This window comes from Chionomys nivalis, chromosome 1 (genome assembly GCF_950005125.1).
Source record: "Chionomys nivalis chromosome 1, mChiNiv1.1, whole genome shotgun sequence".
NCBI lineage: Eukaryota > Metazoa > Chordata > Mammalia > Rodentia > Cricetidae > Chionomys > Chionomys nivalis.
This window is the reverse complement of record NC_080086.1, coordinates 726,112-750,121: the sequence shown is the minus strand read 5'-3', so window position 1 is coordinate 750,121 and position 24,010 is coordinate 726,112. Positions and strand designations below refer to the sequence as shown.

The following is a 24,010-nucleotide window of genomic DNA, read 5'->3' as shown; positions in this document are numbered from 1 at the left end:
TAACCTCTGAGCCATCTCTCCAGCCCCCTAAAAAGAAGATTATTGATGTAACCGCTGAATTTCAAAACCCTACAATATAGAGTGGTCATGAGTAACTTATATGTTAGGCCTGACTCATATAACTTCTTTCAAGGACATAATTTTTTGAGTGTTCTCAACCAGGCACTCAGATACCTTTCTTGATCTCTTTCTGAAGGTTAAATACCAGCAACATAGAAATATAGATTTTTTTTTAAAGTGAAGATACTTAATTGAAAAGATAAGACCTAACTTGTGAATGAACATTCATATGGGGGTACAAAATAGAACATAAAAATAAGTTACTAGTAATCCATTGTAAATTCAGTACATTCCTTTAAGTACTTACAAGACAAAATATATAAAGTCTTTTAGAGTGCCATAAGAATTCAAAAGAGAACAGAACATTCTTAGCTGAGTTTATATTTTCAAAATGAGCTACATTAGAGCCATAGCTTTAATGGCTTAGTAAATTATGTGAAAACATTTCTTGATATGTGTTTGGTACTCATCTAAATACTGTTGAACAATTGCTGTAGATTATTGTAGTACTTATGTGCCATTAATTGTTTCAAGTATCAATTGGTGACATCAGTTAGACATAGACATTGTGGAATGTTAATTATTAAAGTTGATGTGAAAATTTTGTGGTTTAGGAGGAAAGGGAAACATCTTGTTTTAAAACAAATATGATGTATTCTCTATGAATTTTATGTTATAATTTGGTATTTTCCCCAGAAGCGTGATGTCTTTTGATAGAATAAGATAGTTGTTATAAAGTACCGGCTATGTATTTACTTGTGTCAGATGTGAAGACTCAACAACAAATACATGGTCTCTACTTTTCAGAAGGGGATTCATAGCCCTTGAAACCCACAGATAAATTAGTGTAATGTTACATATTTTATATTCAAGTTATGGAATATTGCAGCAGAACAACTAACATCTATGGGCATTAATAAAAACTTTCCAGAGCAAATATAATTGGAATTGTTCTTAGAGGGATAAGAGGTTCTTCATCCCATGGGAAGAAGAAATAATTTCAGACAAAAGAATGTGATGTAGAGAGGGACAAAAGTATAGAAACAGGATGTTATATTTAGGAAATGCTTACAAAGGTCTCTATAGTTGGAAATAAGGGTTAGTAGGGCTTTTTTTTTTTTTTTTGAGTTGATAAATTTTATTCCATTGTTTAGTCAAGCACCAGTCTAGACTTTTGCAGGTGTGTTTATCTGTGATTAACATTTCAATCAACAATATTTTAGTAAAGCAGATTACTTTCCATAAGTGGGATAAATGTAATCCCATCAATTGAGTATCTTAAGAGAAAAGATTTAAGTCGCCAGAACTGAAAATAATTCTGCCTCCAGATTTCCAGCGAACTCCAGCATCAACAATTCCCATGCTTTTTGCCTCTCCAGCTTGTCCCAAGTTTGTGAAATTGTCTACTCCTAAAATTCTGTAAATCAAAGCTTTAAGTTTTTTCCTTGTCTACCTCTCTCCCCACTCACCTACCTCTCTGCTCTCTCTCTCTCTCTTGCTCTCTCTCTCTCTCTCTCTGTCTACCTCTCTCTACCCACTCACCTACCTCTCTTCTCTCTCTCTCTCTCTCTCTCTCTCTCTCTCTCTCTCTCTCTCTCTCTTTCTCTCTCTCTTTCACACACACACACACACACACACACACACACACACACACACACACACACACCAAGGACAATGGCACTGGGTTTTGATCCTACTGCATGTACTGGCTTTGTGGGAACCTAGTCTGTTTGGATGTTCACCTTCCTAGACCTGGATGGAGGAGGGGGGAGGACCTTGGACTTCCCACAGGGCAGGGAACCCTGACTGCTCTTTGGACTGGAGAGGGAGGGGAAGGGGAATGGGAGGAGGGGGAGGGAAATAGGAGGAGGTGGAAATTTTTAAGTAAAAATAAAAAAAAAGATTCAATGAACTTCCTAATCTTATGAAAGTAACAATGTGAAGCAGTTTAAAGTTTACAAAACTAGAGTGCTTCCTGTTTGACTTCAGTGTGCCTATCTTGTGCTGTGCATAAAACAGGAAGTTTTTAAACATTTGCCAGTGGCACAAGTTGATTCAGATGATGTGGTTTTTATCTCCTACTGTACTAGGCTAGCTATTGTTTTAAAACATTGTTCATTCAAGGAGCTTCAGAAATGCCCCAATCACAAATTCGGAAAACTCATTCAACATTTTGTACAAACTCTCTTTTTTTTCTCTCTCTCACATACAGAGACACACAAAGAAATAATTTGATGGTAATTCTTTGTTTTGAGCAAGTTTTTTATTTAAAAATTTAGGAAATGCTTGATTTCTAGTCACTTCTATGACTTGAATATGTAGCTCATTATATACTCATGTTGTAAGTCACAGTAGCTTACATCTTTTATTCTGTGTTTTAGACCCACAAGAACAGTGACAAAAAGTATTTGATTTCTCACATTTCATTTGGAATCAGTGGTTCTTTAATAACTTCTTGATAAACATCATTCATGTTTAAAATTTTGTTTTGTCTCTCTAAATCTCTGAAAATCATACACCTTCAACAACCAGCATGAAGTATTTACTGAACTACTCTCATCACCTTGGCTTCTAATCCTAAGTCACTCATAGCAGGCTTTAAGGACAATTTAACATTATTGAATTATGACATGATTTGACATTAAAGAGAAATATCTCTGTATTCAATGCATATAGATACTTTTGCAAAAATCCAGCCTAAACAATTTCTGTTTCCATTTATAAGAGCAAAGAATAGATTTGGCATAAAGAAATGTGTGAGGCAGGTTTTTCCTGTGTGTTAGTAAGCGCTGTGATTTTGTGCTTCAGACAGCTGAAGTGGCTCTAGCTAATCTGAAGAACAAATATGAAAATGAAAAGGCAATGGTGACTGAAACAATGACAAAACTGAGGAATGAACTGAAGGCTTTGAAAGAAGATGCTGCAACCTTCTCATCCCTAAGAGCAATGTTTGCAACAAGGTACTTTTTTCTCCCCAAAATTGAGTATTGCAGATGGAAAAACACTGACAATATTTATGAATAAATGTATTTGGTTTTCATGAAGAAAATGATGAGACACCCACACGGACAAATCTAAGTTTGGACATGTGACTGAATGTCATGGATATAACAAAGAGAATCCTTAGACCACAGGACAACAGAGGCTCTTGCAGGAATTGGCTTCTGAGTTTCTCACAAAATTCAGTCGTGTTTAGAATATGTATATTTATGGTAAATATAGTGACAGGACAAAGAAAGAATGGAAAGGGAGACAAGGTCGCCTTTTTGATGAAAAAATCAGCATAACATTCAGGATTAAGAGGAGACATATTTCCTCGTTGAGAAAGAAATTTTAAAAATTTAAAGGGATATTTAAATGCTCAATTTGGCTAATATTTTAATTATTGCCCCCTTTCTGTCCATTTTCACAGACATTTGTTTCTTTCAGGGATAGTAATTGCCTTATTTTATGTTTAAAAATATTTTCAAGTTATAAAAAAATTAATCCAAGGTCCTAGAATTCATTTTTTTTCCAATAAGTTCTGATTTTTCTCTTGATCTACATAGATCCATAGACTTGATATTAAAGGCTACCCCTTGAACCTAATACATTTTAAACATAGTTCCTGGTTTGTTTTTTCTGTGTAATACCTCAAACTGTGCTAATTTCAGTTTGTACAACATATTTCGTATAATTGTATGAGCTCATTAACTATCTACTAGTACAGAATAACTGTTATTAATACTTAAACTAAGCAAAACTCCATTGTGAGTTTACTTCTCACTCTACTTTTCCCAAATATATGTGGCTTATTTGGAAATATATGTGGCTTAGTGGGGAAATAACACTGAGCTTGTCTTTGTGCTTCAGTATAATGTGAAGTGGGATGAAGTTGTTCACAATGGCCTGCTGTGCCTGAACCAAACTTTTAAAAATCTTTTTTGACAAATCATGGCTTTATTATTTGGCTGGAAACTCATTGAAACTTTAATTTTTTAATTTGGGGAAATCTGCCATATTGAAAACAGTTTCTGCTCTAATCTAAAATGAAGCCTGTAAGTACAGCCAAAGGAAGAAGTGTTCTTTTTTATTAACATTGCCATTCTTTTGACTACTGTAGGTATAGCATACAACAGATATTTTGCAATGGATACAGTATTATACAATACAGACAGCAGTTGTAATATCCCTAAAGTAGGGGTGGATAATATGTGAAATTATATTATCACCACAAAGCAGCTTCCATAATAACTATTCTTGAGGCTTATCCTGCTTAATTAGAATGTTCCCTTGCGAACCACCAATTACTGAACATGGTCTACTGTTTCCAATTGTCTATTATTGTAGCTAGACTTTCTTGATGGACTTTCTTTGGACCACTAACCCCCCAAAATGACATGGAGACATTAATTATGAAATCTTGGCCTTTAGCTTACATTTGTTTCCAACTAGCTCTTATAGCTTAAATTAACCTGCTTCTATTAATCTTATTCTGCTACATGACTTTTTACCTCTTCTTTATTCTGTATGTCCAACTCCCTTCATGTCTTTCTGGAGTCTGCTCTTGCACCATATTCTAACCCTGAGTTCCTCTCTATGCTTGGAAGTCCCGCCTATTCTGTCCTGCCTAGTTATTGGCCATTCAGCTCTTTATTAAGCCAATCAGGTGCCTTAGGCAGGTGAGGCAAAACATAGACACATTTTCACACAGTGTAAACAAATATTCTACAACATATTATTATAGAGTATCTCCATTTTATTGCTAGTAAGATCAGTGCTCTAAATTCCAGTCAAATTTATTATGCTATGTGGGATTATAACTCAAGACTCCCAGGGGATGCCTGAAACCACTAGTACCAAGCCCTATAGATTATTGTTTCCCTTATATGTAGATGCCTCTAATAAAGCTTAGATTATATTATTAAATATAATAACATAACATTGGTATATATTCTATCAGTATTGCATGATAAACGTTTTGATACTACAATGGACATCAATATCCGGGCTGAGGGTAAGAGAGGAGTACTTTTTAAATCAAGCTCCAGTTTAGCTTCACAGGATTGCTTCCTCACCCCTTTTTGCTTGGGTTCCAGATGTGATGAATATGTCACACAGTTGGATGAGATGCAGAGACAGTTAGCAGCTGCAGAAGATGAGAAGAAGACTCTAAATACTTTATTGCGAATGGCTATCCAGCAAAAGCTCGCCCTGACACAGCGGCTGGAGGACTTAGAGTTTGACCATGAGCAGTCCAGACGCAGCAAAGGCAAACTTGGAAAGAGCAAGATCGGCAGCCCTAAAGTAAGTGGGGAGACGCCAGCCACTGTGCCTACCATAGACACTTCCCTCCTGCATAGTCAGGGTCCACAGACACCCACCATTCGGGTCAGCAGTGGCACTCAGAGGAAAAGGTATGCATGCAGCTATTGTCGTAGTGTGGTACAGTGGACGGATTTTAGTTGACTGCAAACATTTCTGTACTTTTGTTATGTAGGATAGAGAAAGGGAAAAAAAGAAAAAAGTGAAAGCTACTAATGGGCATTGCTAATGTTGGTCTTTCTGGCACCCATTCACACATACTGATTAAGATAACGTGATTTTTAAGTATCTGTTAATGGTTTTGCTGCTATTTATGTACATAAATATGTCTCTCCCTATCCTCCAACTTAAAAATGGGTAGATAAAGGTTGATATTAAAAGTGAAGCTCTGTGAACATGGGCTATAATTTTGAATGCCATGTCTCTGGAAATGATGCTGTTTGTTATTTTTTTCTGTCATGGGGCAAAGATATGAGCTAGTTCTCTAGGAGAAACTAGAGTGTCCATAAGACTATAACTGATGAAAGTTGTTGTTATATTTGATAAAATGGAATAGAATATATATATATATATAATCTTTTTTTAAAATCAAGTTTTTGTGACTTTTTTTTATTAGTCATGTTAATATTGCTGAGAATCTACCTTTAAGGATTTTAGTGTCTTGATTTTGTAACCTTTTACCAAATTCTGGTTGCTGGCTTACTTGCCCTGTTTTCAGTTAATATAATTTTTTTTGTTTGAGAATCTTTTGTTTAAGAATCAAAAATAATACATATATTTTCTATTTGTAGTTCAAAATGTCTAACTATAATAAATTTCTATTCCAATATTCAGAATAGTTTTCAAAAAAAGGTTGTATCCTGATATGGAAACTAATAAATTACAAAAAATCTTGATTTCATTTTTAAAAGAAAATTAAATGCCAATATGAATAATGTTGTCACTGGTGAGGTGTTGAAAGGTAATTAAAGTAAAACTTTTTTGTTTCCTATATGTATTTTTCTTGGATCTCCTGCAAGACAATTTTCACCTTCCCTTTGTGATCAGAGCCGTCCCAGGACTTCAGGGGCTTCCTACCTACAGAATTTATTAAGAGTTCCCCCTGATCCCACCTCCACAGAGTCATTTCTTCTGAAAGGTTCCCCTTCCATGAGTGAACTCATCCAAGGGCATCGGCTCAGCAAGGAAAAAAGGTTAACCGTGGCTCCACCAGGTAAACACTTTTTCCTTGGGTGCATGCGATGCAAATGACAGTTACGTAGATAGCTCTCTTCTTACTTAGCCCACCTTGCAAGTTGAACTGTGACAACAAGGAACTTCTGTCGCTGAAGTGAAAGCTTATTTACAGCTAGTTTTCTCTTTCCACAGCCAGATGCCAGGCATGTCTTAGGATTCGCCAAGAATTTTTTACCATTAGCCTAGGAAAGAGAAGGAAGGTTGGAAGAATGGGATAGGCAAAGAGAAGTGAGCAGTAGGTACAACCCAGGACATGTACATCCTCTCTACAGGTCTGTAGCTCATTGCTGTCCCACCTTGGTTAGTGTTTGTTTTCTCTTAACATTGTCAATGTAATTTCAGCAAAAGGAGCCATATTTATAACAAGCTTTTAAGGATAATTTCTTTTTGTAGTGACTCAGAATGTCCAGATCCTTGACAGTTTTACTACTTAGGATCATTCAGGTTCTCATAGCATGCTCTGTAGTGACACTTGATTGATGCCTACCCGTGTTCCACAGTTTACTTTAGTTTCATTGTTTTGTACCTTTTCTTGTTTTCACCCCCGTACGAAAAGGTCTAAATGAAAATGTTTATGCCTTAGCCAGTAAATACAGACAATCTCTTGTGAAGTCCCTGCATAGTTCAAAGGTAGAAAACAAGTCCATGAAACAAAATAAACACAAGGACAGCCATTACCTGTCTGTTACAGGGAACATAAAATTAAAATAAGCTAAAATATTTGATAGCAGTTACAGGACCCGGAATTTCCCGTGAACATCTTTATTTTTGGCCTTTTGAAAGATTTTTGGGTATGTGGCAGCTGTAGACTGAGTCTGTATTCATGACTGTCAGCGGTGCTGTTAGACGGTAGGTCCTACTCTTTGCCGTAATCCCTACCACTTCCTACTGATTGTACCCAGTTTTTTGTACTTGTTCCTGTATCTTCTTCCCTCCACCTAGCAACTAAAGAGCTACCTTTGCCAAATTTTATTTTTAAAAAATTTAAACTTCAAATATTTTTAAATTCCATTTTGGAAACCCCAGCCTTTGGATTTCTATTTTCTTATCTGTTTTATGCTATCAGCACACTGATTGGGATTAGAATATGTGGTCTAGGAGGTTGCAGAGATGGTTTAGTGGTAAAGAGCACTTGTTCGTCTTGCAGAGAACCTGAGTTTGTTTCCTAGCACCCACAGAGTTGGTGACTTATAATCATCTGTAACTTCAGATCCAGGGGATCAGACACCCTCTTCTGACCTTCGTGGACACCAAGCATGCACATGGTTCACATACATATATGCAGGCAAATCATATATAAAAATAAAATGAATAAACTGGATACCCAGTTTTAAAAAATGTGATCTTAGAATGTACAGCAGTTGTTTACTATTCTAAGAATTTTTGAGGAAATCAGTAATACTAATGATTTAAAATGGCATAATAGCTAGAATTCATGCACTCATACATAAACATGTGCACACATGTACACATGTAAACATCTATGTACATATACACATCTATACACACACACATATATATATATATACATATACACACCTATGCACAAACACGCATATTCGCATTTATCTATATACATATAAGTAATTAATATCCTGGGTATTTCTTATTTCATAACTCACTTCCTATTGTTTGTACCCTTTAAGAAAGTACCCAAAGAAAGAAAGAAAAGAAAGCACCTGAAGTATTCTGTGATCCACCAAAGTGGTGATGACTTATTGGGGTAACTGGTGTAGGTAAAAGTCATTAAAATCTTTCTAGGTTTCAAATAAATTTAGTAGTGCTGCCTCCCTAGAAAATAACTGATATAATTAATAAGTAACTCTTTTGTATTTAAATATAAGGAAACATATTAATAATATTAAAAGTTAATGAATATTAGTAGTAATTGTTTTCATCATTGTATGGCTGTTTGGTCCTTATGTCCATTAATATGTATTTACATCATTATCATTACATTATAAAAGCTATTAATATAAACATTTTCATGTTGCTACTTAGTTTTACTTTTAAGATTAATTATTGTATCTTTAAAGATTTATTTTATTAAACAAATATACTTATTTTTTATTAGTAAATAAAATATTATTTTACTAAAATTATGTATATATGCACATGTACACATGGGTGTAGATGCCCTTGGAAGTCAGAGGAGGGCATTGGATCCCCTGGAGCTAGAACTTCTGATGGTTATGAACCTTCCAACAAGGATGCTTGGAACAGAACTTAGGTTCTCTAAAAGAGCAGTATGAACTCTTAACTGCTGAGCCATCTCTTCTTTCCTTTTAATTTTATTTTTATTTCGTATATTATTTTTACATCAATCTTTCTTTCCATGCTTATCCATTGTTTTGTATATATGTAGGATGCTGCTTGACATAGTATCTTGCTTTCAACTTCTCATCTTTTTGGTCTTGGGCTCGTAAAATGATGGGTTAAAAGTTAAATATCTTTATGGTTTTTGCTCCATTTTAGTGTTGCTTTGTAAAAGTTGTATTACTATACAATCTGCCGTAAGAAACTTTTTACACATTCTAAATAGTTCTAATTCTTTACATACTCTATAATATCTTCAGCTTTAAAACCCCTAGCATACTGGAGTGAAAGTACCATTAAATTGTCTTAAATTCTTTAGTTTTAAGAAACTAGAAAAAGTCATTAGATATGAGTACTATACACAAAATCAAAACTATAAATCTTTGAAATTCAGAATATCAATAGATCTAAAAGTTCCTCTCACAAAACAGCTTGTTGATCAACTTTGTATTTCTAGTCATTTATTTATAGTTAAAATAATGATTGAGGAAAGAAAGTAAATGTTATTGCCCAAGGAATATTTTTTTTATTACATACTATTAAACCAACCACCTTATTTGTTTATTTATTAATAATTTCTTATTTATGTGTTGAGTGTTTCACCTGCATATATGTCGTGTTCTATATGCATACCTAATGTAGGGCTTGAAACTAGAGGAGGGGATCAGATTCCCTGTTACCAGAGTTACAGATGACTGTAAGATGACATGTGGATGCAGGGTATTAAAACCTGACCTATGGTAAATCAGCCGTCTACATGTCCCCAAAATTAACCAGTTTAAGCCTTAATAAATTCTTATCATAAATATTTTCAAAAAGATTCTAGTAATGGAATTATTATAAAAATTGATTAATCATACACACCAACAATAGTTTCTAGAAATATCCATGTTATTGTCAATATATATTAATTTTATTAACAATGAAATATTGTTTTAGATAATTTTTTTAGGTTTTATTCATAGTTTTATTATAAATTATTGAATACTCTAAAAATTTCTGTCAGATAACAATGTATATTAATTATTTTTAAAGGGAAAGTCCCTTATTTTAGAATTTTTGATAATCATTTTATAAAATATACATGTAACATTTTATTTTAATAAACAGATAAGAACATTTATTTTTCTATTGAGCATTCTTGATGCAATTATATCAATAAAAGTGAAATTAATCTTTTTTATCCTTAGGTTGAGGAATTGAGACATAGATCTCACTTAAAAATTTAAGATAGAGAACACGAAATGTTTTTGTCTTCTATAATAAATATATAAAAGCATACTTAATTTGGTTCATTTTTATGAGATTGTCAGCATACAGTCCCACCTTTTTAAAATTTTTTTCCAGCCCCATCACAGTTTTCCCTCCCCTTTTCCTCTCCTCCAAATCACTCCCCAACCTCCCCTCGTCCTCCACCCCCAATTCACTCCTCTTCCTTTCTCTTCAGAAAGGGGCAGACCTCCCATGTATTTTAGCTAGCCATGGCATATCAAGAAAGACGTGGCACCTTGCAGTAAGACTAGGCATCTCCTCTTCTATTTAGGCTGGATAAGGCAATTCACTAGGGGAAAGAATCCCAAAAGCAGGTAACAGAGTCAGAGACAGCCACTGTTCCCACTGTTAGGATTCCCACAAGAAGACCAAGCTACACAACTTTAACGTATGTGCAGATGACCTAGGTCAGTCCTATGTAAGCTCTCTGGTAGGCAATTAAGTCTCTGTGAGCTCCTATGAGCCCAAGTTAGTTGATTCTGTGGATTTTCTTGTGGTATGCTTGGTCCCACTGGCCCCCTCAGCTCTTCCACAGGATTCCCTGAGGTCTGCCTAATGTTTGGCTGTGGATTTCTTTATTTCCATCAGTTGCTGAGTGAAGACTCTCTGGTGACAGGCTAGGCAACAACCTATGAGTATAACAGAATATCACTAGAAATCATTTCATTGATTTTTTCCAGTCATGTTTGGTTCTATCCTAGGCTGGGTCCTGGCCCTCTTGGCAGTGTCAGGGGTGGTCTCAAGCTGGATCAGTCATTGGTTGGTCACGACCTTAATTTTTGTGCCACCTTTCCCATAGCATATCTTGTAGGCAGGGCAAATTGTAGGTCAAAGGTTATATGACTGGGTCGGGGTCCCAATCTGTCCACTAGAAGTCTTGCCTGGTTACAGGAAATGGCCAGTTTAGGTTCTATATCCCTCACTGCTAGAAGTCTTATCTAGGGTCACCCTGGGAATTGCCATTGCCCTAGGTTTCTATCTCATCCCAGAGATTCCCCTGATTCCAGTTGTCTTTGCCAGTACTCCTTCCTTCCCTCTTCCTCCCAACAGATCCCTCCTTTTCCTATGTCCACCTCCACATCCAACCCCACCCCTGTTGACCTGTTATGTCTATTCTATTTCCTCTTCACAGTAGGATTCATGTGTGCCCCCCTTAAACTCTCCTTGTTGCTTAGCTTCTTTGGGTCTTTGGATTGTGGCATGATTATCCTTCACTATACAGCTGATATTCCTTATAAGTGAGTACATGCCATGTGTGTCTTTCTGGGTCTGGGTTACCTTACTCAGGATGATCTTTCCTAGTTCCATGCATTTCCCAGCAAATTTCATGATGTCGCTTTTTATAACAGCTGAGTAATACTCTTTTGTGCAAATGGACCATGTGTTCTTTATCCATTCTTCAGTTGATGGACATCTAGGTTTTTTTTTTTCCAGTTTCTGAATAAAGCTACTATTAACATGATTGAACAGGGGTCCTGGTGGTATGGTAGAGTGTCCGTTGGGTATATGCCCAGGAGTGGTATAGCTGAGTTTTGAGATAGGTTGATTCCCAATATTCTGAGAAACTGTCATTTAGATTTCCAAAGTGGCTGTACAAATTTGCATTCCCACCAGCAACAGAAGAGTGTTCCTCTTATTCCACATCCTCGCCATCATGAGCTGTCACTTGTGCTTTTAATCTTAGTCATTCTGACAGGCGTAAGATGGAATCTCAGAGTCATTTTGATTTGCATTCCCCTGATGGGTAAAGATGTTGAACATTTCTCTAAGTTCTTCTTGACTGTTTGAGATCCCTGTTCAGAATTCTCAATTTAGATCTGTACCACATTTTTAATTAGATTATTTGATTTGTTATCTATTTTCTTGAGTTCTTTATAGATTTTGGAAATCAGCCCTCTCTCAGATGTGGGGTTGAAGATATTTTCCCATTCTGAAGGCCGCCATTTTGTCCTTTTGATGGTGTCCCTGATTTACAGAAATTTTCAGTTTCATGAGGTCCCATTTATTACTTGTTGATCTTAGAGCCTGCATGACCAGAGTTCTGTTCAGAATGTTGTCTTCTGTGCCAGTATGGTCAAGGCTATTCACCACTTTCTCTTCTATCAAGTTCATTTTTATGGTTTTATGTTGAGGTCTTTGATCCACTTGGACTTGAGTTTTGGGTCTGATCCTTTTGGGAGGAATTTCTACACACACACACACACACACACACACACACACACACACACACACACACACCCTGAAGTTTTGGGAAGAATTCTGGCCTTTTCTGTGTCTCTGGTTCAACCTTTACTGAGTAAGTCCTTCAAGTCTCATAGCATCACATAGTGGCAGTTGACTTTCCAATTTTTTAATATTTATTTATATTTTATATATGTGTGTGTGTATGTGTGTGTGTGTTTTGCTTGCATATATGTAAGTGCACCATATGCATTCAGTGTCTGAGAGGCCAGAATAGGGTGTCATATCCCCTGGAATAGGAGTTACAGACTATTGTGAGATGCCATATGATTGCTGAGAACCAGACCCAGATCCTCTTGAAAGAACAACCACTAGTATTCACTGCTGATCCCTTCTTTCCAGCCCCTTAGCTTCTTACTTGTTCTTGATATTACAAATCTCCTGGCACACACTCTAATTTGCTGCCTCCTACCTCATGCTCTATTACCAGCTAAGCTGAGAACTGATTATCAATTCAGGTGTGATTGAATCAAAATGGATTCTGTTGTGAAAGAAGTTTATAATCAAACAGCAGGTGTAAATCTCCATAAATTACCAGCTATTGCATATTGATGTTGTAAGTACTAATTAGGTCTAAATAGTAATAATAGCAACTATCTTACCATTTAATCATTAATTAAAACCAGCTCACCAGAATATATAAGGAATTAACATATTTCACAAGTAAGAGATAGTTTGTATTAAGTACCTTTTGCTGTACTTTTACAAGATGAATAACAAATTTCAAACTCAAAAAGCAATTTTTCACTCTGTTCTTGAATTAATATTTTAAGCAGTTTTGTGTTTATATTGTGTTTTCCATAGAGTAATTTTTTTCCTTAGCTGCTTTTTTACATTATTTTGATTGCCGTCGTTGCTCTGTCCCTCCCTCTCTCTGTCCTGTCTTTCTCTTGCTTCTTTAACAGCATTTATGGGCTAGTGTGAGAGAATGGTATTGTTCTGAAACCTGATTTTTGTTTTGTAACATTTTGTACTTTGATGATTTGAAAAATTAACTCACCAAAGCATATTACCCTTAGACATGCAACCACTGCTTTAGATCTGCAGCTAACATATGCACATTTTTACAGTGAATATTGCCTTTTACATTTCACTATGTTCAAACAACTAGCCTATTTTTCAGTTATGTTACAAACTTTTATGTTGTTAACCTTGTGCCAAAACCACGTTTCTTTTATTAATCATTTATTTACTCATTCTTCAAAGTGTCGCAAAATTCTTTGATATGTGTCAGGCACTTTTCTTGACTTTTGATATATGGTAGTATTTAAAACAGTCACCACAGTTGCTCTTCATGAAAATCAAAATACAGTAAGGGAGATAGACAGACAAACAAATAGTGATGGTGCAAAAAGATATTTTTTAATAAAAAAGAAAATTAGAAATATTAGGGATATTTTCTCACAAGAGACACAATATATATTTAAAAGTCTATATACGGTTCCTAGACTTTCATAGGGAGAGACTAGGGATACAGTAGCAAGAAGGGAAGGATGCAGATGTGGGTAATGAGAAAGTAGAGTTGCAGATATTGGCAGTGAGAAGGTAGGAGTGCAGGTGTGGGTAATGGAAAAATAGGCAGCAAGTAGGCATGAGTTTAGAAGATCAATAAGAATGGAAAGGGAATTGTAGTATGGAAGCTGCTTGTTCTTACTGGCTGCCCGGCTAGCTTAGTTCCTAAATAATCACACAGAAACTATTAAATAAATCACTCCTTGGCCCATTAGCTCTAGCTTCTTATTGGCTAACTTACATATTAATTTAACTCATTTCTATTAATCTGTATATCACCCTGAGGTCGTGGCCTACCAGCAAAGTATCAGCACGTATATCTCCAGTGACAGTTCCATGGCATCTTCACGAATCTGCCTTCTTCCTCCCAGCATTCAGTCCAGTTTTCTCTGTCTACCTAAGTTATGCCCTATCAATAGGCCAAGCCAGTTTCTTTATTCATTATCCAATAAAAGCAACACATAGACAGAAGGACCTCCCACACCATTTCCCCTTTTCTGTTTAAATAATAAAGGAAGGTTTTAACTTTAACATAGTAAAATTACATATAACAAAACAGTTATCAAGCAAGTTACTATATATATTATCTTTTATCATAACTAAAAAAAACTATAATAATAACTATCTATTTTGCAACTCCATAAAAGATTCCAGAAGGATATAATATTACCTAAGTAAACAGGAAGTACATTGTAAGCAACTTCCAAAACTCTAGAATTGACAGAGATATCTCACTGCCTGGACAGTCACCCAAAGTTCTTCTGTACCATTGGGGCATCCATCTTCAGCCTACAGTCCCATAGTGTCCAGCAGACTTTTCATGAAACAGGAAAACTCAAAGACAGTTGCACCTAAATTGGCAGTTTTGCCAGTCACTTTCTTTTGTATCCTTGCAGAATGTCTAGTAGAGTCTTTTATGAATAAGGACCATCTAACCTTCAGGAAAGTTCAGCAGTCATTTCTCTGTGGGTCCTGTATGTCCAGTTAAGTAGTCCAGGCAATAGCAGTTTCTTGCTCAAATGGCTAACCAACTCCATAAGATGCCTCTTTGATGCTCATTGTCCTCTTGAAGTAATTGGTGCTGCCAAGAGCAGATGTGTCTCATTGTCATGAAAAGTCCTAAGTTATCAAAACATTTTAAAAGCCTTATTATGTAGTCTTTGAAAGGTTTATAGAATACCTACCTATCTGAAATACATCTCTGTACATCTAGAAAATCTAACATGACTACAATCTTGACTATTATTGATGATTATCTATTAACCTATATTTTTTAATTATACACTTCATTTTAAAATGAACTACACAAAGTCAATACCTTAATCAAGATCAGAAATACACATAACAAAATTGACCTTAAATTTGTATCAATAAACCAAGATCCATCCGAATGAAAATTATTCATATCTGTATTATATCCATCTTTAAATGTAAAGAAACATTTATAAACAATATTTGGGAATATGGACATAGTTTCTCCAAACTGCTTCCTGCTGTTTATTGGACAAAGTAATTTTTGGGGGTGTTCATGGTAAACTTCAGGGGAATCTTGTTCCATCAAACCATACCAGTCTTGAAGCAACCTGCAGATTCTCATCCTCTGTGGAAACAAGAGAAGAACCTCTTTTCCAAAGCAACATATCCTTAGACCCAAATTTGGAAGTCATGATAACTTTATAATATACATGATGGTTTAGCTTAGCAGCCCATACAATTAAATCTCTCTCTATACTTAGCTCATTCACAGTCAAAAAAATTCAAAGAAGACACAATAATATACATAATACAGACTCTCTGTGAATTTTCCATTTTTATGTGGCTTATTTCTCTTTAATTGTTTTAATCTATGACTATCTGTACTCTGTCTCTTTAAAGACTTTACCCTTTTTTTAAAAATCATTTACTTTTTTTCCAACTCTCTATACTCTTTTTCTTCTCTCTTACAAGCCTGTGTACATCTATCCAACACTATGACTCATCTGGATTTGTCTTTATTACATATCTGTAATTCTTTACTGTCCAGGAGCACTTTTTAAAATGCTAAGCACCTCTTAAAACTTAAACTACATCATTACTATGTTATATATGGTATTTCCTGCCTGCCCGCCCAGTCTAAAACTTAAGCTGCATCATTACTATAATCATTACTATAATATATATATATATATATATATATATATATATATATATATATATATATATGGTACTTCCAGCATGGTGGAGCCTCTTGTGCTTCTGAGAGACATGCACACTGCCCCATTCTCAGGGACACATACAGCATTAAGCAAGCTGCAATAGTCTGCTCACAAACCCCATCCAAATGCTCTGTAGCTGGACCTCCTGCCTGAAAGAGTCAGAGTTCACGCTGGAGCAAGACCCAGAAAGCTGACATTTCAAAACAGTATGACTTTTTTCTTTTACTACACCTGAATCAGGAAACCTCTTTTTTTTTTTATTTATTTATTGAAAAAAAAAATTTTCCGCCTCCTCCCCACCTCCCATTTCCCTCCCCCTCCTCCCGACCCTCTCCCCCTCCCCCCACTCCTCTTCTCCTCCCTCTCCAGTCCCAGGAGCAGTCAGGGTTCCCTTGCCCTGTGGAAAGTCCAAGGTCCTCCCCCCTCCATCCAGACCTAGGAAGGTGAACATCCAAACTGTCTAGGCTCCCACAAAGCCAGAACATGTAGTAGGATCAAAACCCCGTGCCATTGTCCTTGGCCTCTCGTCAGCTCTCATTGTCCGCCATGTTCAGAGAGTCTGGTTTTATCCCATGCTTTTTCAGTCACAGTCCAGCTGGCCTTGGTGAGCTCCCAATAGATCGGCCCCACTGTCTCAGTGGGTGGGTGCACCCCTCGTGGTCCTGACTTCGTTGTACATGTTCTCCCTCCTTCTGCTCCTCATTAGGACCTTGGGAGCTCAGTCCAGTGCTCCAGTGTGGGTCTCTGTCTCTATCTCCATCCATCGCTAGATGAAGGTTCTATGGTGATATGCAAGATATTCATCAGTATGGCTATAGGATAGGTTCATTTCAGGTTCCCTATCCTCAGGTGCCCAAGGAACTAACTGGGGACATTGCCCTGGGCATCTGGTAGCCACTCCAAGTTCAAGTCTCTTGCCAACCCTTAGGTGGCTCCCTTAACTAAGATATGAGTTTCCCTGCTCCCCTATCCAACCTTCCTATATCCCCAATCATCCCATTTCCCCAAGTTCCCCTCATCCTCTCCTTCACACTTTTCTCTCTCCATCTCCCCTTATCCCCATCCCACCCTACCACCAAGATTCCAATTTTTTGCCCGGAAATCTTGTCTATTTCCCATAGCCAGGAGGATAACTATATGTTTTTCCTTGGGTTTGCCCTCTTGTTTAGCTTCTTTAGGACCACAAATTATAGACTCAGTGGCACCCTATCCATGGCTAGAAACCAATTATGACTGAGTACATCCCATGATCTTCTTTTTGGGTCTGGGTTACCTCACTCAGGATAGTATTTTCTATTTCCATCCATTTGCATGCAAAATTTGAGAAGTCATTGTTTTTTTACCGCAGAGTAGTACTCTAATGTGTATATATTCCACACTTTCTTCATCCATTCTTCCATTGAAGGACACCTAGGATGCTTCCAGGTTCTGGCTATTACAAATAATGCTGCTATGAACATAGTTGAACAAATGCTTTTGTCATATGATAAGGGATCTCTTGGGTATATTCCCAAGAGTGCTATTGCTGGGTCCAGGGGTAGGTTGATCCCAATTTTTCTGAGAAACCGCCACACTGATTTCCAAAGTGGTTGCACAAGTTTGCAGTCCCACCAGCAATGGATGAGGGTACCCCTTTCTCCACAACCTCTCCAGCAAAGGCTATCCTTGGTGTTTTTGATTTTAGCCATTCTGACAGGTGTAAGATGATATCTCAAAGTTGTTTTGATTTGCATTTCTCTGATTGCTAAGGAGGTTGAGCATGACCTTAAGTATCTTTTGGCCATTTGAACTTCTTCTGTTGAGAATTCTCTGTTCAGTTCAGTGCCCCATTTTTTTAATTGGGTTAATTATCATTTTAAAGTCTAGTTTCTTGAGTTCTTTATATATTTTGGAGATCAGACCTTTGTCTGTCGCGGGATTGGTGAAGATCTTCTCCCAGTCAGTAGGGTGCCTTTTTGTCTTAGTGGCAGTGTCCTTTGCTTTACAGAAGCTTCTCAGTTTCAGGAGGTCCCATTTATTCAATGTTGCCCTTAATGTCTGTGCTGCTGGGGTTATACATAGGAAGCGATCTCCTGTGCCCATATCTTATAGGGTACTTCCCATTTTCTCTTCTATCAGGTTGAGTGTGTTTAGATTGATATTGAGGTCTTTGATCCATTTGGACTTGAGTTTTGTACATGGTGATAGATATGGGTCTATTTTCAGTCTTCTACAGGTTAACATCCAGTTGTGCCAGCACCATTTGTTGAAGATGCTTTCTTTCTTCCATTGTACACTTTTAGCTCCTTTATCGAAAATGAGGTGTTCATAGGTTTGCGGGTTAAAATCCGGGTCTTCTATACGATTCCATTGGTCGACTTCTCTGTTTTTATGCCAGTACCATGCTGTTTTCATTACTGTAGTTCTGTAATAGAGTTTGAAGTCAGGGATGGTAATGCCTCCAGAAGTTCCTTTATTGTATAAGATTGTTTTGGCTATCCTGGGTTTTTTGTTTTTCCATATAAAGTTGATTATTGTCCTCTCAAGATCTGTGAAGAATTTTGATGGGACCTTGATGGGGATTGCATTGAATCTATAGATTGCCTTTGGTAGAATTGCCATTTTTACTATGTTGATCCTCCCAATACAAGAGCAAGGGAGATCCTTCCATTTTCTGGTATCCTCTTCAATTTCTTTCTTCAAAGACTTAAAGTTCTTGTCAAATAAATCTTTCACTTCCTTGGTTAGAGTTACCCCAAGATATTTTATGCTGTTTGTGGCTATCGTGAAAGGTGATGATTCTCTTATTTCCCTCTCTGCTTCCATATCCTTTGTGTGTAAGAGGGCGACTGATTTTTTGGAGTTGATCTTGTATCCTGCCACATTACTAAAGGTATTTATCAGCTGTAGAAGTTCTTTGGTGGAGTTTTTGGGGTCGCTTAAGTACACTATCATATCATCTGCAAATAACGCAAGTTTAACTTCTTCCTTTCCAATTTGAATCCCCTTGATCCCCTTATGTTGTCTTATTGCTATTGCTAAGACTTCAAGAACTATATTGAAGAGGTATGGGGAGAGTGGACAGCTTTGGCGTGTTCCTGATTTTAGTGGGATGGCTTTAAGTTTCTCTCCATTTAATTTGATGTTAGCTGTCGGCTTGCTGTAAATAGCTTTAATTATATTTAGGTATGACCCTTGTATCCCTAATCTTTCCAAGACTTTTATCATAAAGGGATGTTGAATTTTGTCAAATGCTTTTTCAGCATCTAATGAAACTCTCATATGGTTTTTTTCTTTCAGTTTATTTATATGATGGATTACATTGATAGATTTGCGTATGTTAAACCAGCCCTGCATCTCTGGGATGAAGCCTACTTGATCATAATGGATAATTTTTCTAATGTGTTCTTGGATTCGGTTTGCCAGTATTTTGTTGAGGATTTTTGCGTCGATGTTCATGAGTGAGATTGGCCTGTAATTCTCTTTCTTGGTTGAGTCTTTGTGTGGTTTTGGTATCAGAGTTACTGTAGCTTCATAAAAGGAATTTGGCAATGACTCTTCTGTTTCTATATTGTGAAATACATTTAGGAGTATAGGTATTAGGTCTTCTTGGAAGTTCTGGTAGAATTCCGCATTGAAACCATCTGGTCCTGGACTTTTTTTGGAAGGGAGGTTTTTGATAACAGCTTCTAATTCTTCGCGACTCACAGGTCTATTTAGGTTGTTTACCTGGTCCTGGTTTAACTTTGGTATATGGTATTCATCTAAAAAAGTGTCCATTTCTTTAACATTTTCCAGTTTTGTGGCATACAGGCTTTTGTCGTAAGATCTAATGATTCTCTGAATTTCCTCTGTGTCTGTGGTTATGTCCCCCTTTTCATTTCTGATTTTATTAATTTGCAAATTTTCTCTCTGCCGTTTGATTAGTTTGGATAGGGGTTTATCAATCTTGTTGATTTTCTCCAGGAACCAGCTTTTTGTTTCATTGATTCTTTCAATTGTTTTCTGTGTTTCTATTTTGTTGATTTCAGCCCTTAGTTTGATTATTTCCAGTCTTCTACTCCTTCTAGATGAGTCTGCTTCTTTTTTTCTAGAGCTTTCAGGTGGGCTGTTAAGTCTCCAATGTGTGCTTTCTCTGTTTTCTTTAAGTGGGCACTTAGTGCTATGAACTTTCCTCTCAGAACTGCTTTCATAGTGTCCCATAGGTTTGAGTATGTTGTTTCTTTATTTTCATTGTATTCAAGGAAGACTTTAACTTCTTTCTTTATTTCTTCCCTAATCCAGGTATGGTTCAGTAGTTGACTGTTCAGTTTCCATGAGTTTGTAGGCTTTCTGGGGGTAGCATTGTTGTTGAATTCTAGCTTTAATCCATGGTGATCTGATAAGATACAGGTGGTTACAGATATTTTTTTGTAACTATGGATGTTTGCTTTGTTACCGAGTATGCGGTCAATTTTCGAGAAGGTTCCATGAGCTGCAGAGTAGAAGGTATATTCTTTCCTATTTGGGTGGAATATTCTATAGATGTCTGTTAAGTCCATTTGATTCATTACCTCCATTATATTTCTCTGTTAGGTTTCTGTCTAATTGACCTGTTCATTGGTGAGAGAGGAGTGTTAAAGTCTCCTACTATTAATGTGTGCGGTTTGATTGCTGCCTTGAGTTTTAGCAATGTTTCTTTTATGTACGTGGGTGCTTTTATATTAGGGGCATAGATATTCAGGATTGAGACTTCATCCTGATGAATTGTTCCTGTTATGAGTAGAAAATGTCCCTCTCCATCTCTTCTGATTGATTTAAGTTTGAAGACAACTTTGTTAGAAATTAGTATGGCCACACCTGCTTGTTTCCTAGGTCCATTTACTTGATAAGCCTTATCCAAACCCTTTATTCTGAGTAGGTGTCTGTCTTTGTAATTGAGGTGTGTTTCTTGTAAACAGCAGAATGTTGGATCCTGTTTTCGTATCCAATCTCTTAGTCTGTGCCTTTTTATAGGTGAGTTGAGTCCATTGACATTAAGTGATATTAATGACCAGTGGTTGTTAACTCTGGTCATTTTTTTAGTATTAAATTTTGTGTGTTTCCCTTCTTTGAGTTGCGCTGGGGAAGGATCTCTAGTTGTCTGGGATATTGTGGTCATTGTTGGACTCCTTGGTTAGTGATTTTCCTTCTATTACTTTCTGTAAGGCTGGATTTGTGGCTACGTATTGTTTAAATTTTTTTTTATCCTGGAAAATTTTGTTTTCTCCATTTATAGTGAATGAAAGTTTGGCTGAGTATAGTAGTCTGGGCTTGCATCCACAGTCTCTTAGTTTCTGCAGTACATCTATCCAGGACCTTCTGGCTTTCATGGTTTCCATAGAGAAGTCAGGTGTAAGTCTGATAGGTTTACCTTTATAACTTGGCCTTTTTCCTTTGCAGCTTTTAATATTCTTTCTTTGTTCTGGATGCTTTGTGTTTTGATTATTATATGGCGAGGGGATTTTTTTTTGATCCAGCCTATTCAGTGTTCTGTATGCTTCTTGAACCTTTGTAGGTATATCTTTCTTTAGGTTGGGAAAGTTTTCTTCTATAATTTTATTAAATATATTTTCTGGACCGTTGAGCTGCGCTTCTTCCCCTTCTTCTACTCCTATTATTCTTAGGTTTGGTCTTTTTATTGTGTCCCATATTTCCTGAATGTTTTGTGATGAGAGTTTGTTGGTCTTGCTGTTTTCTTTGATCAGCGTGTTTATTTTCTCTATGGTATCTTCAGAATCTGAGATTCTTTCTTCTATCTCTTGTATTCTGTTGGTTATGCTTGTTTCTGTAGACTCTATTTGTTTACCTAGCTTTTCCATGTTCAGCCAGCCTTCTGTTTGTGTTTTCTTCTTTGCCTCCATTTCAGTTTTCAAGACTTGAACTCTTTCCATTATCTGTTTGATTGTTTTTCCTTGGTTTCCTAGGGTATCATTCACTGATTTACTCAATTCTTCAAACTTTTTGTTATACTTTTCATCCATTTCTATAAGGGCATTTTTTACATGCTGTTTAAGGGCATCAATCACTTTCATAAAGTCATTTTTTTTCTACTTCTTCATGATTAAAGTGTTCGTGTCCTCCTGTTGTGAGGTCGCTGGGTTCTGGTGGTTTCATATTATTTTTCAGATTGTTGGGTGAATTCTTGCATTGGTGCCTGCCCATCTCTTCCTCCGAATGCTCTCCTATGGATCTTCTTTTACAGGATCAGGTCTCCTTGCCTACTGTTGTACCTTCTCAGTGATCGTACTCCCCAGTGATGGTTCTCCTGGAGCTCCAGTGATGTCTCTCCTGGTGACAATATCAGATCTCCGTGCCCAATGATGGCTCTCCTAGTGCCAAGATTAGCTCTTCATGCCCAATGATGGCTCTCCTGGTGCCGAGATCAGATCTCCGTGCTGGTTGGGTAGTTCGTAAACAAAGCGCCTACCTTGCTTGGTGCAGGTAGGCCAGTGAAACAAAGGAGCTCCCGCCCGCCTGTTTGCCCTGAGGATTCGCCCCCAGCACCCAGACAGGCTGAGCTAGGTGGTGTTATGTGCCCAAAGAAGGAAGGGGGCAGAAGGAAGAAGGGTTCTGGATGCAAGCTGGATGGGATAGGAAGAGAGAGGCAGTCTGCAGGGAGTAGAGTCTCTGCAGGGAGCCCAGGAAGGATGGGGTGTGTGTGTGTGAGGAACTTCTGAGTTCCCTGTCCCGGGCTGCTGCCACGGGTCCCAAACTCCCCCCAATGATGGCTCTCGTGGTACTGAGCTCAGATCTCCGTGCTGGTTGGGTAGTTCATAAACAAAAGCGCCTACCTTGCTTGGTGCAGACAGGCCAGTGAAACAAAGAACTCCCGCCTGCCTGTTTGCCCTGAGGATTCGTCCCCAGCGCCCAGACAGGCTGAGCTAGGTGGTGTTATGTCAGGAAACCTCTTTTAAAGGAACTACAGGGCGCCGTAAGCAAACAGCAAGAAGCTGTGTTAAGCTCTGTATTTTTGTGTCTAGAATTCCTTTTCAAGCTCTTTCAGGTTTTATGTGGATTTAGTCCATCACGTTGGCCCGTCAATTTGTAGTATTGAGGCTGCTTGTTCTTCTTGGCTGCCTGGCTAGCTTAGACCTGAAATAATCATACAGAAACTGTATTAATTAAATCACTGCTTGGCCCATTAGCTCCACCTTCTTATTGGCTAACTCTTACATATTAGTTTAATTTAATTTGCCTACCAGCAAAGTTTCAGCATGTCTATCTCTTGAAGTGACCCCAACCCATTTCTATTAGTTTGTATATCACCATAAAGTCGTGGCCTACCAGCAAAGTTTCAGCACATCTCTCTCTGGTGGCAGCTTCATAGCATCTCCCCAACTCTGCCTTCCTTCTCCCAGCATTCAGTCCAGTTTTCCCCGCCTACCTAAGTTATGCACTATCAACAGGCCAAGTCAGTTTCTTTATTCATTGTCTAATAAAAGCAACACATAGACAGAAGGACCTCCCAAACCAACGGATCAATTTTACAAAGTCATGAGCATTTGGTTAGAACTTGGTCAGGAGTTGAACTAATAGAAAGACTGGAAGGGATCAGAAAACAGAGGTCTTGATGAATATAATCAGACTATATGCCTTGGGTTCAACTAACAGGCTTATTTTTATTTTTAGGGTTTTTAAACCTGTAGTTTTATTTTATATGTGTGGGTGTTCTGCCTAATTATATATCTGTATCTCAAATGCATGACATAGAAGCCAGGAGAAATCTTTGACTTGCCTAGGGCTGGAGTTACAGACAGTTGTGAACTGTCTTGTGGGAATCAAATCTGGGTCCTCTGGAAGAGCAACCAGTGCTCTTAACCACTGAGTCATCTCTCCAGTACCACAGTTAAGAGTTTTAAAAATAGGATCATGTA

General features: G+C 37.3%; 1 protein-coding gene across 5 annotated transcripts in view; it reads left to right on the top strand.

Moving 5' to 3' along the window:
* The window catches only part of Bicd1 (BICD cargo adaptor 1), a 168,744-nt gene that overhangs the window by 109,888 nt on the left and 34,846 nt on the right, over window positions 1–24,010 (top strand). For 2 of the 5 annotated variants that reach the window (XM_057764157.1, XM_057764138.1), the window contains exons 6-7: window positions 2,869–3,020; window positions 5,139–5,346. In XM_057764157.1, the coding sequence (XP_057620140.1) occupies window positions 2,869–3,020; window positions 5,139–5,346 (360 nt within the window). Of the gene's footprint in view, window positions 1–2,868; window positions 3,021–5,138; window positions 5,457–6,383; window positions 6,578–24,010 lie in introns of those variants that run through there. The other 3 variants (XM_057764168.1, XM_057764148.1, XM_057764129.1) reach the window with 3 other exon arrangements.